Source organism: Mytilus californianus, unplaced genomic scaffold (assembly GCF_021869535.1).
Source record: "Mytilus californianus isolate M0D057914Y unplaced genomic scaffold, xbMytCali1.0.p SCAF_4, whole genome shotgun sequence".
Lineage (NCBI taxonomy): Eukaryota > Metazoa > Mollusca > Bivalvia > Mytilida > Mytilidae > Mytilus > Mytilus californianus.
Window position 1 is genome coordinate 46,039,989 of NW_026262690.1, and position 14,696 is coordinate 46,054,684.

Genomic DNA, 14,696 nt, shown 5'->3' on the forward strand with positions numbered 1-14,696 from the left:
CTAATATTGACCTCATCATATAACTCAACACAAAGAAGTCTTAAAAGAACCCACACGTTATAAAACTTTTAATGTAAGAGTTACTACCAAAATTTTTCAAATCTTTTCATTTATTGAGAAACACTTTATAAAAAAATCAACTAATATATTATCACTTTGAAAAGTTAAGTGCCTAGAAATAGACTTCAGAAAGATAAAAATAAAGAAAAATAACTAAATGGTGTCATTTCATCTATTTGAATTATTTTTTTTCAATTAATATGAAGATGGAATAATGGAGTAAAAAGTAGCAGATGAGTGTGAATTAGTATCCAAATATAAAACATCTTGACCTAATTTTGTGTAAACACTTCCTCAATTCAAAATACATCTGTTTGTGTACTTCCAGTTAACTCAAGTATTGTGCCTCTTGTAACGCATTTGCCTAAACTTTCCATTTATAATTTTTTATGCATTTAAAAATACAATTTCTATGAGTTTTGATATGTAATTGAAAATATTTTGTAATTTAATCGAATGTTACAACAGGAAACGAAAAGCATTTCTTTTTACTTCCCTAAAGGCAAGAAAAAAAGATTATAATTTGTTTATGATTAGAATTATCAGTTGATCATGAAACACACAATTATAGATTCCCCCTTTACAATGTATCATACATACAATATGAAAGATATATCCACCATCTGTACCCCAATAAACACAAAAACTGCCAAAAAAACTGGTAATAAAACACAATCATCAAACATGCCATATTTTATTTTTTTCACAAGCAGATGACATAAAGTTGAACACCATTAACTACAAAGGATTAAATACAAGGTAAAAGTAAACAAGAGTGGTTTTGACTTAAAACAAAATTAAACAGTCAAGATTTTATTTAAGTACAGTATTTATCTGTGAAAGGAAGGATTTTCATTATGGCTGTTCATCTATTTATACATTTAGGTATCAAAGACAATGCAAGAAGTTTTAAATGCAATGAATAAGACAATAAATAGCTTACTATAAATATAATTTACAGTTAACAGTTCATACCTGTCTATTAAAGGTTTCAGAATTATTGGCAAAATTATAGAAATAAGAATAAACAAGAGTGCACACGCTGAAATGTCTCGCCTTCTTTACTAATCATTGATATTATGTTGATAGTCCTAAATATAAAGCTTTATTAAAACTGTCACATAAACTTAACATTAACCAAGTAAACTAAACATTGACCAATGAACCATGAAAATGAGGTCAAGGTCAGATGAACCATGCTAGGCAGGCATGTACAGCTAACAATTCTTCCATACAAAAAATATAGTTAACCTATTGCTTATAGTTTAAGAAAAACAGACCAAAACACAAAAACTTAACACTGAGCAATGAACCTTGAAAATGAGGTCAAGGTCTAATAAAACTTGCGTGACTGACATATAGATCATAAAATATTTCCATACACCAAATATAGTTGAACTATTGCATATAGTATTAGAAAAAAAGACCAAAACTCAAAAACTTAACTTTGACCACTGAACCTTGAAAATGAAGTCAAGGTCAGATGACACCTGCCAGCTAGACATGTACACCTCACAATCATTCCATACACCAAATAAAGTAGACCTATTGCATTCAGTATAAAAAAGACTAAACACAAAAACTAAACTATAACCACTGAACCATGAAAATGAGGTCAAGGTCAGATGACACCTGCCAGTTGGACATGTACACCTTACAGTCCTTCCATACACCGAATATACTAGACCTATTGCTTATAGTAGCTGAGATATGGACTTGACCACCAAAACTTAACCTTGTTCACTGATCCATGAAATGAGGTCGAGGTCAAGTGAAAACTGTCTGACGGGCATGAGGACCTTGCAAGGTACGCACATACCAAATATAGTTATCCTATTACTTATAATAAGAGAGAATTTAACATTACAAAAAATCTTAACTTTTTTTTCAAGTAGTCACTGAACCATGAAAATGAGGTCAAGGACATTAGACATGTGACTGACAGAAACTTCGTAACACGAGGCATCCATATACAAAGTATGAAGCATCCAGATCTTCCACCTTCTAAAATATAAAGCTTTTAAGAAGTTAGCTAACGCCGCCGCCGGATCACTATCCTTATGTCGAGCTTTCTGCGACAAAAGTCACAGGCTCGACAAAAAAATCATCATTTAAGGGCAATCAATCCAAAAAAAAATATGACAATTCAGCCAAGTTAACTAACTTATTTTGTTGTTAGTTTTTGCTTTTAAAGTTTCTCTATCCACTATAGTTTTGACAAAAATGGGTAAGGGGAAAAAGTCCTATAAAGAGTCGGTTGACAATTTTGGACACATTAAGTTATTTGAAGATCTTATTGTCCTAAACATTTTTGCTATTAACTGGTCCTCTCAATCTATTATAGTTTCCCAAAATTACACAAAAATGGGTAAAAATCATCTTCCAAGAGCAATAACTCCTCTGATAGATCAATAGATGATTTCATCGATGTTAAATTATTTGTAGATCCTATTTTACTGAACATATTGCTAGATATTGTTGATCTCTTTCTCTATCATAGTCTCTGTAGCAGCCACAGAGGGAAAACAGATGATGAAAATGGATGCCATGTGATAGCAAAAACGAATATGACCTATTAGGCCAGGTGAGCTAAAAATGATAATTGTACATGTGTTAATCTTACCTCCATATACAATACCAAACTGTCCGGAGCCTAATACATCATCAGGATATATCTGATATAGCTGACTTATATCCTGTTCTTCTTCCTTGTTCATACCATTCTCTGATGATGTATCTAGAAATATCACAGGTAGTTTTAAAAATAAACTTCTTTCTAGGACTTGGTTAAAATATTGTTCTGACATCACTAAACTATTGTTTTAAAAGTTATTCATATCACAGAAAGTCTAACTACAACCAAGAAAGATTCTTATTACACAAAAAACGGGTCAGTAAATTAAAGTGTATTCCTGGTAAATATTCAAAAGTCACATTCCTTAGAAATGTCAAATCAAAATAACTACACAAGTGCTAAGTATTAAGAAGATTTAATTCACGATAAATATATAAATGTCAGCTGTCTGGTACAGATACATCTTAGTGAAACATGCACACATGAGAAGAACAGATCCGTTTCTGACTGTGCCTAACTTTATTACAGTCCACCTTCCAAAAATAGTAAATCCTAAGTATTAGGTAAATTAGTTCCCAGCAAATATACAAATGTCACATCTCTGACACAGAAACCCCTTATTAAAACATCCTTTTCTGACAGTGCTCAACTATATTCTAGCCCACCTCAAAAACAATTTTCCTCATTATTTTCTGCTTGTGATTATGATACTAATTTTTTTCCATCTTTAATCTGCAGAATATTTGGTGATCAATAAAAGTGTTTTCAAAATAATGCACGTATTCATTTAACATGTAAGGACTGGCATGACTTGTAGTAAGTGTTATAATGATAGCTTACTTCCTACAACACTGGATGTTGGTGTTACTGGCATCAGTGCCTGTCTGATAGCATGTTCCCAATACTTGGCTTGTTCTAATCCAACACCACTTTCAGGAGATGCAACAATATCCCCCTCTCTGCCTCCAAAAGTCGGGTCCTCACCAATGAAGTATACTGTGGAATTGACCCTCATCTCAAAAACATGTGGTCCTTTGTTTGGGTCTGCATTTGGTCGTATTTTGGCTGGTTCTATGTTTACAATATGTGATAATGGAATCTCCTACAAAATTAAAGGAATCCATAAACTCATATCTCTTTGAATGAGATCTACCAAGTATAACATTAATCTATCTTTTAGTAGCTGATATTTACCAAACATTAACTTACTTTACATTGTAGTATCTTTGTATGAGATTTACAAAGCTCTAAGCTATTTTTTTTCTTTCAGTGCCTGATATTAACCAAGCACAAAGTTATTTTACCTTTCAATATCTGATATTTACCAAACATTAACTTACTTTACATTGTAGTATCTTTGTATGAGATTTACCAAGCATTAACTTATCTGACACTGTAGTATTGTGTATGAGATTTACAAAGCTCTAAGTTTTTGTACCTTGTAGTATCTTTGTATTAGATTTACAAAGCACCAAGTTATTTTACCTTCTAGTATCTTTGTGTTAGATTTACCAAGCATTAACTTATTTCTTATTGTGGTACCTTTGTATGAGAGTTCTAATCTATTTTACCTTCTAGTATCTTTGTATTAAGTAATCTTACCTTGTAGTATCTAGGTGAGTCTTCTTTTTGAAATAATGTAATGCATTTTGAATCCAATCTCCAATAGTATCTCTTCCTCTGTAAGATATGGAAGCAAAAATTAAGGGTATTACATTATTATGTGAGAAATTAATTTATGTGCTGATTGAATTCTTGAAGTCACATAATGTAAGGGAACAGTTTCAAGGAAACTAATTCTCATGGTCAGAATATAACAATTGCTTGTTTAAGTTGGAATCATTTCCAACATTGTAAGATTTAGTAGAATTGGTGAAAGTAAATAAATTTTTTTGAAAAACTTGAAACAAATACTATGTAATCAAGAGCAACTAGTAATTTTCAAATGACAAATAAAAATCAAATGCTTTGTCATGTATAATAACATCAGTTAACAAATGACATTAAAGTCAAAATAATCACTGATAATACTTAAAGAAACACCTAAAACTAAGGAACATCAATTAGTGAATACCCCAAATTAGATAACATTAATTATACTTGATGTTAAAATGCTCGTATTGTACTGGTTAATACAAGGGCGACATTCTACTCTAACAAATGGTTCAGTGGGTAACAATTTTGTTTAAAGTTAATCTCTCATGCAAATCAATCAATTAATAATTGAAAAGATAAAACAAGAGTGCACACGCTGAAATGTCTCGCCTTCTTTACTAATCATTGATATTATGTTGATAGTCCTAAATATAAAGCTTTATTACAACTGTCACATAAACTTAACATTAACCAAGTAAACTAAACATTGACCAATGAACCATGAAAATGAGGTCAAGGTCAGATGAACCATGCTAGGCAGGCATGTACAGCTAACAATTCTTCCATACAACAAATATAGTTGACCTATTGCTTATAGTTTAAGAAAAACAGATGAAAACACAAAAACTTAACACTGAGCAATGAACCTTGAAAATGAGGTCAAGGTCAAATAAAACCTGCGTGACTGACATATAGATCATAAAATATTTCCATACACCAAATATAGTTGAACTATTGCATATAGTATTAGAAAAAAAGACCAAAACTCAAAAACTTAACTTTGACCACTGAACCATGAAAATGAGGTCAAGGTAAGATGACACCTGCCAGCTAGACATGTACACCTTACAATCATTCCATACACCAAATATAGCTGACCTATTGCATGCAGTATTAGAAAAAAAGACCAAAACTCAAAAACTTAACTTTGACCACTGAACCATGAAAATGAGGTCAAAGTCAGATGACACCTGCCAGCTAGACATGTACACCTTACAATCATTCCATACACCAAATATAGTAGACCTATTGCATACAGTATAAGAAAAACAGACCAAAACACAAAAACTTAACTATAACCACTGAACCATGAAAATGAGGTCAAGGTCAGATGACACCTGCCAGTTGGACATGTACACCTTACAATCATTCCATACACCAAATATAGTAGACCTATTGCATACAGTATAAGAAAAACAGACCAAAACACAAAAACTTAACTATAACCACTGAACCATGAAAATGAGGTCAAGGTCAGATGACACCTGCCAGTTGGACATGTACACCTTACAGTCCTTCCATACACTGAATATACTAGACCTATTGCTTATAGTATCTGAGATATGGACTTGACCACCAAAACATAACCTTGTTCACTGATCCATGAAATGAGGTCGAGGTCAAGTGAAAACTGTCTGACGGGCATGAGGACCTTGCAAGGAACGCACATACCAAATATAGTTATCCTATTACTTATAATAAGAGAGAATTTAACATTACAAAAAATCTGAACTTTTTTTTCAAGTAGTCACTGAACCATGAAAATGAGGTCAAGGACATTGGACATGTGACTGACTGAAACTTCGTAACATGAGGCATCCATATACAAAGTATGAAGCATCCAGGTCTTCCATCTTCTAAAATATAAAGGTTTTAAAAAGTTAGCTAACGCCGCCGCCGCCGGATCGCTATCCCTATGTCGAGCTTTCTGCGACAAAAGTCGCAGGCTCGACAAAAATTGATTTTAAATAATTAACTTTAAAGACAAAAATTGAAGAGAAAATTATTTCATTTTTAAAATCATTTAGAATTTTAAAATAATTTAGAATAAAAGAACATTTAGTATCTTGAATAAAACAAGCATTCTGACGGATAGACAGACAGACAGACGGACGGAGTGCAAACTTAAAGTCCCCTTTGACTTCGTCGGAAGGAGACTAATAACACATAGCTAAAAGGGTGAAAGTGTAGATTTTTACCTCTAGAAAAACATTCTAAACCTTCGTTTTGCCTTTGTTGACAATGTTTTCTCTAGGTAACAATCTGCTCAATCACCCTCTCAGCTATGTGTTATTTATTTAACATTATACATATCCAAATAATGATTTTTTTTTTTACATAAGAATACCAATTTCTTATATCATTCAACAATAAGGTCACTTGGGAGTGTTGTCAAAGATATGTACATTTTTATGATTAACATATTTCTTAAAGACTCTGAGAATGTGATGAATTGTGCAATCATAATTGCAAGTTATACATGCATGTTGTATATCTAAGCAATTTATTTTTTCTTAAAATGAAAATAAAGTATACCACTGGATCATTTTGAGTAAAGTGAACCATCCACCCTGCTTTCATAACCTTTGATCCCGTTCTTTTGGTGTGTTTGACAGATTGGTAGATTCTCATTAATGGAATGTTACTGCTTTGTGTAGGACTGTAAATAAATAACAAAACCTGTTCATATTTAACATTTTTCTGTCTCACAAAAAAAAGATAGTCTTGCCTCATTATTCAAACATTGTAATGTCAAGAACAAATTAGCAGCTGGTAGATTCAAATTCATGAAAAAAATAAGTATATCTTATTTGAATTTTCCAACAGTTTTCGTGTTTGAAAATGGGAGACACATGTTGATTTTGTAAATAATGTCTAGTTCCTAATATCAATATCCTGGCTTTGTGGTTTCTATAATTCAATTGAGTTTTCATAAAGTTAAGAATATAGATGATAATTAAACAATATTAATTAAATATGAAAAAGCACATTTAATTCAGTAAAAAATTTAGGGCTGTTCCTTTGCACAATACCCCAGGAAGGCACTTTGACAATGAGGTAACAACCTACAAAGGCAAGTTTAAGCCCGGGCAGCACTATTGATTTTAAGTAGAAAATAAATCCACAAGATCCCTCAGGATAATTCAGGCCATGTTTGGTGCCAACTGGACCACGACCCCAAACAAGATAACCCTCTTTTATTACCTAAGAGGGGGTTTCTGTTGAGTATTGTCCTCATCATCTTCTTCTTGTAGAGGCATTTCATCCTCCTGTATATCTGTATAATTAGTATCAACAGAGCCATCCATTTCAGATGTTATACTCTGTTCTTGGCTTACTGAAGAAATAAATAATCACTGTTAGTAAAAAATAAACTGCAAAACAAAAGCATCCCCTCCAAACGAAACATTATGACAAGGACTATGACTTAGTCCAAATATTTGTCATTTATTTCATTAGAAGACTGCTAAAGATTTCTTTCCTACCTCGAAGGATGGGTTATTTTATGCCATGTTCTATTCTTTGAATTTTCATTTCAACAATCAGATAACAATGATGTCATCATAATTAACAAAATTGAATATTGAAATTTAACATTGCACCAACAATCAACTATCCTAATTCTGTATTGACTCCTATTCATTATTATGAGATTCAAAGTCAGATGAAAAGTGTTTTTTTCAGGAATAATCTAATTAAAATTATCATTTTGAAGAATTAAATCTATGAGAGCAATTCCAAATTAGAATCAAAGTGTTTCATTCCAACCTTCATTCCTGGACTGCAAACATAGTGATTTTTTTAAGTTACATGGTGGACTCTGCTGAAAAATGATGAACATTATTTTCTTGATTCTGGCACTTAAAATAAGTTTGTAGTTAATAAAATGTCTAAGCTATTAAGAATTACTTACATCCCACTTTTGGTAATTCCCCTGCACAGTCCTTTGGAACTTGTGGCGCACATTTCTTGTGACAATTAAACTTGCAATCTGAAAAAAAAATATTACAATATTATGTATGGGACATGGGGTGAGGGGTTTAAAAAAATGATAAAATAAAGAAATTTGAACTGATTCAAATACACATAAAGGGATAATGCTGACTAAATTTGAAGTCCTTTTGTTCAGTGGTTTTTGAGAACAAATTTGACGAAAATGTTTGACAGACACAAACAAACAGTCAGACAGACAGACTCCATGGAAATGAGATGTGCCAATGCTAATACAACTTCAAGCCAAATATCACTGACTTACCGTAATTGGTTATCCTTAAACTGAACTAATCAGATAATGTGGATTCATTATAATTTGTGGGATAGCAATTTTCATTAATTTCATGGGTTAATCTGTTTAGAAGAAGACGAAAATAATATTTTCTAAAGGCTTTTCTGCAGACAATGGTTAAACCATGAAATCAAATATCCACGAAAATGGAATTTTTCAACAATCCACAAAAATAAATGTATCCACAGTACTTTAACAAATTGTTGATACTGTTGTTGTCGCTGGAAACAGCACATCTAAATCCTGCCTTTCGCAACTTCTTTGAAGCTATATAAAAATGACTACCCCTATTGTAAATCAAGCAATGTTCATGTTCTGCTTTGAAAAAACCCTAATTATTTTATATAATTAGGACAAAAAAATTAAAGGCTCAATGCAATAAGATACTATATAGATTCTTTGAATATTCAACTTAAATAAGAGTTGTGGACACTTAATTTTATGTTTTTCATTCATGTAATATGATGTTCACAGAGAAATAAATTATAAATTCAAATGACTGCAAAAATAAAGTCCCAGCTATCAGTTTTCAGGACTACAAAATTCCATCTGAACTTTGTTGGAAAATGAAAAATTGCTGAAAGGTGACCTCAGGATGCCTTCTTCTCCATCTTTTCTTACCAAGACTGACCATTATTTCAGCATAATCAATGCTGGATATAACATGATTCTACAATTACCCATCACTCTATATTTATATATATTCATTTTCACCAATTTTATATGAAATGAAATATAATCTGGAGATTATTGTCAATACAATACCTAATTGTTCATGATAGAATGAAATCCTATACTTAATAAAAAAAAATCTCTTAATTGAAAAAGTTATCACATGGCATTTTCTCAATGTTGAAAGCTTTATTATGAGCTATAGATCCTTAAATCCACTTTGGTCTCTTATGGTCAGTTGACTCATTGGCAAACATACCTCATCTTATTTTTATATTAAGGACTCATTTGTGTATTGAAATTTAGTCCCAAAATTGAATAACTTTGTATAGTCCAAAAAAGGGATGTATAAAAATAAGAAGATTGGTATAATTGCCAATGAGACAACTCTCCTTCAGAGACCAAATGACTTAACAGTCTTCAACAATGAGCAAAACCCATACCACATATGTATAATTGTTTGGCATAAACATGAACACATGTCAACATATGCTAAAATGAGCAATCTTAGTCACATCATTTTAAAAATACTTTTTATCATGAAATCACATTTTTTTGTTTTTGGGATTTTAATATTTATATACAGTATACATCAGTTTATAGTTTTCATTCTTTTCACAATGGCAAAGATTATGGCTAGCACATACAATCATTTAACCAAACATTGTGCCATACTGTATACTGTGAATTCATTTATTTTCATGGATACCAATTTTCACTAATTGAAGAAAAAATGTAGTTTCAAAGATATTTGATTACCCGGTAAGTGGTTTTGTTGGCTAAGTCTTCATTGATGCCTTCAGTAAATTAAGTTAGAAAACGGAAACGAAAAATTCGGCAATTTTTCCATTTGTAAAGGGGCATAACTCTAAAACGGTTAAAGTGACGCCACCAAAATTCAAACTTGATCTGTGTTTTGTGGTAATAAGCATTGTGTATATGTTTCATAACATTTGGTTGAGGCAAACTAAAGTTAGTGAACGGAAACCAACTTTGAGACGAACAGACGGACGGACGTACGTACAGACGGACAAGGGTAAAACTTAATGCCCCCTCTGCTACGGCGGGGGCATAAAAAAAATGTACTTTGTTGAACAATAAAGTATATGGTTTACCTATCCCTAGGAAATCCAGGAAAATTGGTATCCCGCAAATAATAATAAATCAACAGTACTTATACATACCTTTACATTGTACTCCCTGTCTAAACAGGCCCTTTAAAAGTTTTCTACACCACTGACAAATTGTTGGTCTTGTGTAATTGTGCACAACAAATGTATGAGGCACTTTAATTCGACCTAAGACCTCTCTTTCCATCCAAATTGGTCGGCCACTCCAAGATTTGGAACGATTACTGCGTGCATCTCCTCCTAAACTCAAAGACAAGGATGGCTGGCCAGAGACCATAAGTGCCTAAAAAACAAAAAATTAAAAACAAAAACAAAATATATTTATGGCTAAGAACAAAAGTAAAAAAAATAAATAATAAATATTGTAAATTTTCCTTTTTACGATAATTATGTCAAGTGGGCTTAGCAGAAACAAATTTAAGGTAATCATTTTAATTACAACTACATGTATTTCTTTGTATTCAATCTTCAAGTGTGATCATTATCTATACTATATATTTCATACTGTCCTGAGTTTAGAAAATTACTACAATTTATCCAATTCTTGCCCAATGTTTCATTATCAAACTTGGGGGAGTGTGGACATAAAGAAGTATGTGAGGTGAGAGCTCTATTGGGATCCCAATATTGATGAAAAAAATCAGTGTTAAAAGCTGATGCATAAATATTTGAAAACAGGAAACAGAACAGGAACAAATAGAGCTGAGGGTTTGACAAACTAAATATTCAAGTCAGATAGGTTATTTGTTATAACAAGCATATGATAAAAGATATTTTTGCCAACACATGTGTATATGTTAATGTCCTTAAAAATTATTGAAATTGGCATGTTTTCATTGAATTTGGTGGAATGTTATGCTAATTTTGTTGTCATAATCTGCACACCCTTTTTTTTGCCACAGAAATTCAGGTTAAAAATCGTTTTGTCACTTGTTGAAAATGTCTGGCGAAACTCCCATCATTTCAAGTCATGTGCGATCATTTGCAGTATTTTCAGGGAAAAACCTGATATCCATCATCAAGTAGAAAGTGAAAATATTTGTAAAGGATTCTAGAACACTTCATCAGTGTTAAAATAAGCCAATCACAACAAAAAACAACTTAAATAGTTGTATTTGTCATTAACTGGAAAAAGCAAAAGAACATGTAAATTTCAAACAAATATGGTGAGAGTGAGCAAAAATTCTGTACTGATTAGATATTACAAAAGAATACAACTTTGAAATTATAACAGTGCCATACTTTAGTAAAACATGGTTATATTTAAATTTGGAGTTAATGATCACAAACATTACAGGACTGATTTGGGTAGCTGTATATGTTCCAGATTTGTCAATTCCTTATATATCCCAGAAAAATGATGGTAAACTGACTGACTGAAAAAACAATTTATTTTCATTTTTAAGTCATCCTCAGTTTATCTGCATACTTCAAAAACAGCAGAATTTCGTTGAGAATGTAATTGGTTTAGTATACCTTTCATTTGAATTAAAAAAATCCTTAAGAATTCAGTTTCATGATATGTCAAAAGTTGATGATTCCAAAGATAGGAAATCTATAGATTTATTCAGTTCAATACAGGTTATGTCTATCATTAAGTTGTGCATAATAAAATAATATTACAACTGCCAATTTTACATTTCTTTGTCTATTTTTGTTATCATTACAATTAATGGATAAAATAAATGACATGGATTGCTATTTTTCATCATAAATCCCTTTATTTTTACTAATTCATATTGACTTTAAGCATAAGAAGTGACTGGATATTTTGTAAGATTTAAGCCATTTGAATGCAAGTGGCATGGTAGATTTTTAATGATGAAGCTGCATCCTTACAATCTTTACAATAATATTAATGCAAACTTTCAAAATCAGTTACCATTCCTAATTTATAGTTACAATAATAAGTTACCATTCCTAATTTAAAGTGTTAAATCAGTTACCATTCCTTATTTATAGTAAAAAAAATCAGTTACCATTTTTAACTTTGTTATAAAATAAGTAACCATTCTTAATTTAGGTTACAAAATCAGTTACCATTCCTAATTTGATGTTACAAAATCAGCTACCATTTCTTATTTAAAGTTATCAAATTAGTTACCATTACTAATTTAAAGTTTTAAGATCAGTTACCAATCCTAATTTAAAGTTACTAAATCAGTTACCATTCCTAATTTAAAGCAACAAATCAGTTACTATTTCTAATTTAAAGTTATAAAATCAATAACCATTCCTAATTTAAAGTTACAAAATAAGTTACCATTCCTAATTTAAAGCAACAAATCAGTTACCATTTCTAATTTAAAGTTATAAAATCAGTTAGCATTCCTAATTTAAAGCAACAAATCAGTTACCATTTATAATTTAAAGTTATAAAATCAGCTTGCATTCCTAATCTTATGTTACAAAATCAGTTACCATTTCTAATTCAAAATTACAAAATCTGTTAGCATTCTTTATTCAATGTTACAGAATCAGGTGCCATTCCTCATTTAAAGTTATAAAATCTGTTACCATATCTAATTGAATGTAACAAAATCAGTTACCATTCCTAATTTAAAAGTAAAAACTATAAAATCAGTTACCATTTCTAATTTAAAATTACAAAATCAGTTATCATTTCTAATTTCTATAGTTACAAAATAAGTTACCATTCCCAATCTATAGTAATAAAATCAATTACCATTCCTAATTTAGAATTAAACAAGAGTGCACACGCTGAAATGTCTCACCTTCTTTACTAATCATTGATATTATGTTGATAGTCCTAAATATAAAGCTTTATTACAACTGTCACATAAACTTTACATTAACCAAGTAAACTAAACATTGACCAATGAACCATGAAAATGAGGTCAAGGTCAGATGATCCATGCTAGGTAGGCATCTACAGCTAACAATTCTTCCATACAACAAATATAGTTGACCTATTGCTTATAGTTTAAGAAAAACAGACCAAAACACAAAAACTTAACACTGAGCAATGAACCTTGAAAATGAGGTCAAGGTCAAATAAAACCTGCGTGACTGACATATAGATCATAAAATATTTCCATACACCAAATAAAGTTGAACTATTGCATATAGTATTAGAAAAAAAGACAAAACTCAAAAACTTAACTTTGACCACTGAACCATGAAAATGAGGTCAAGGTCAGATGACACCTGCCAGCTAGACATGTACACCTTACAATCATTCCATACACCAAATATAGTAGACCTATTGCATACAGTAGAAGAAAAACAGACCAAAACACAAAAACTTAACTATAACCACTGAACCATGAAAATGAGGTCAAGGTCAGATGGACATGTACACCTTACAGTCCTTCCATACACCGAATATACTAGACCTATTGCTTATAGTAGCTGAGATATGGACTTGACCACCAAAACTTAACCTTGTTCACTGATCCATGAAATGAGGTCGAGATCGAGGTCAAGTGAAAACTGTCTGACGGGCATGAGGACCTTGCAAGGTACGCACATACCAAATATAGTTATCCTATTACTTATAATAAGAGAGAATTTAACATTACAAAAAATCTGAACTTTTTTTTCAAGTAGTCACTGAACCATGAAAATGAGGTCAAGGACATTGGACATGTGACTGACGGAAACTTCGTAACATGAGGCATCCATATACAAAGTATGAAGCATCCAGATCTTCCACCTTCTAAAATATAAAGCTTTTAAGAAGTTAGCTAACGCCACCGCCGGATCACTATCCCTATGTTGAGCTTTCTGCGACAAAAGTCGCAGGCTCGACAAAAATCAGTTACCATTCCTATTTTATAGTAATACAAGAGTGCACACACTGAAATGTCTCGCCTTCTTTACTAACCATTGATTTTATGTTGATAGTCCTAAATACAAAGCTTTACTACAAGTAACACATAAACTTAACATGATCCAAGAAAATGATGTCAAGGTCAGATAAACCAAACGAGAAATACATGTACACCTTACAATAATTCAATAAACCAAACAAAGTTGACCTATTGCTTATTGTTTCTAAGAAACAGTCTTAAACAAGAAAACTTAACATTGACCAATGAACCATGAAAATGAGGTCAAGGTCAGATGAACCATGCCAGACAGACATGTACACCTTACAATCCTTCCATACATCAAATATAGTTGATCTATTGCTTATAGTTGAAGAAAAACAGACGAAAACACATAAACTTAACACTGAGAAAAGAACCGTGAAAATGAGGTCAAGGTCAAATAAAACCTGTGACACTGACATGTACATCATAAAATATTTCCATACACCATTCATAGTTGACCTATTGTATATAGTATTAGAAAA

General features: G+C 31.5%; 1 protein-coding gene and 1 long non-coding RNA gene across 9 annotated transcripts in view; both read right to left on the reverse strand.

Moving 5' to 3' along the window:
* LOC127738109 (serine/threonine-protein kinase D1-like) overlaps positions 1 to 14,696 on the reverse strand; it is a 109,465-nt gene that overhangs the window by 47,022 nt on the left and 47,747 nt on the right. For all 8 annotated transcript variants that reach the window (XM_052249234.1, XM_052249237.1, XM_052249236.1 and 5 more), the window contains 7 exons: positions 10,433 to 10,661; positions 8,205 to 8,282; positions 7,496 to 7,628; positions 6,827 to 6,950; positions 4,238 to 4,315; positions 3,476 to 3,737; positions 2,684 to 2,797 (listed from right to left, as the gene is read on the reverse strand). In XM_052249234.1, coding sequence (XP_052105194.1) covers positions 2,684 to 2,797; positions 3,476 to 3,737; positions 4,238 to 4,315; positions 6,827 to 6,950; positions 7,496 to 7,628; positions 8,205 to 8,282; positions 10,433 to 10,661 — 1,018 coding nt within the window. The remainder of the gene's footprint in view (positions 1 to 2,683; positions 2,798 to 3,475; positions 3,738 to 4,237; positions 4,316 to 6,826; positions 6,951 to 7,495; positions 7,629 to 8,204; positions 8,283 to 10,432; positions 10,662 to 14,696) is intronic.
* On the reverse strand, positions 1,084 to 2,159 carry LOC127738127 (uncharacterized). The gene is made up of 2 exons (XR_007999944.1): positions 1,663 to 2,159; positions 1,084 to 1,520 (listed from the first exon to the last, which is right to left on the reverse strand). It is a non-coding gene; the product is annotated as an uncharacterized LOC127738127 (long non-coding RNA).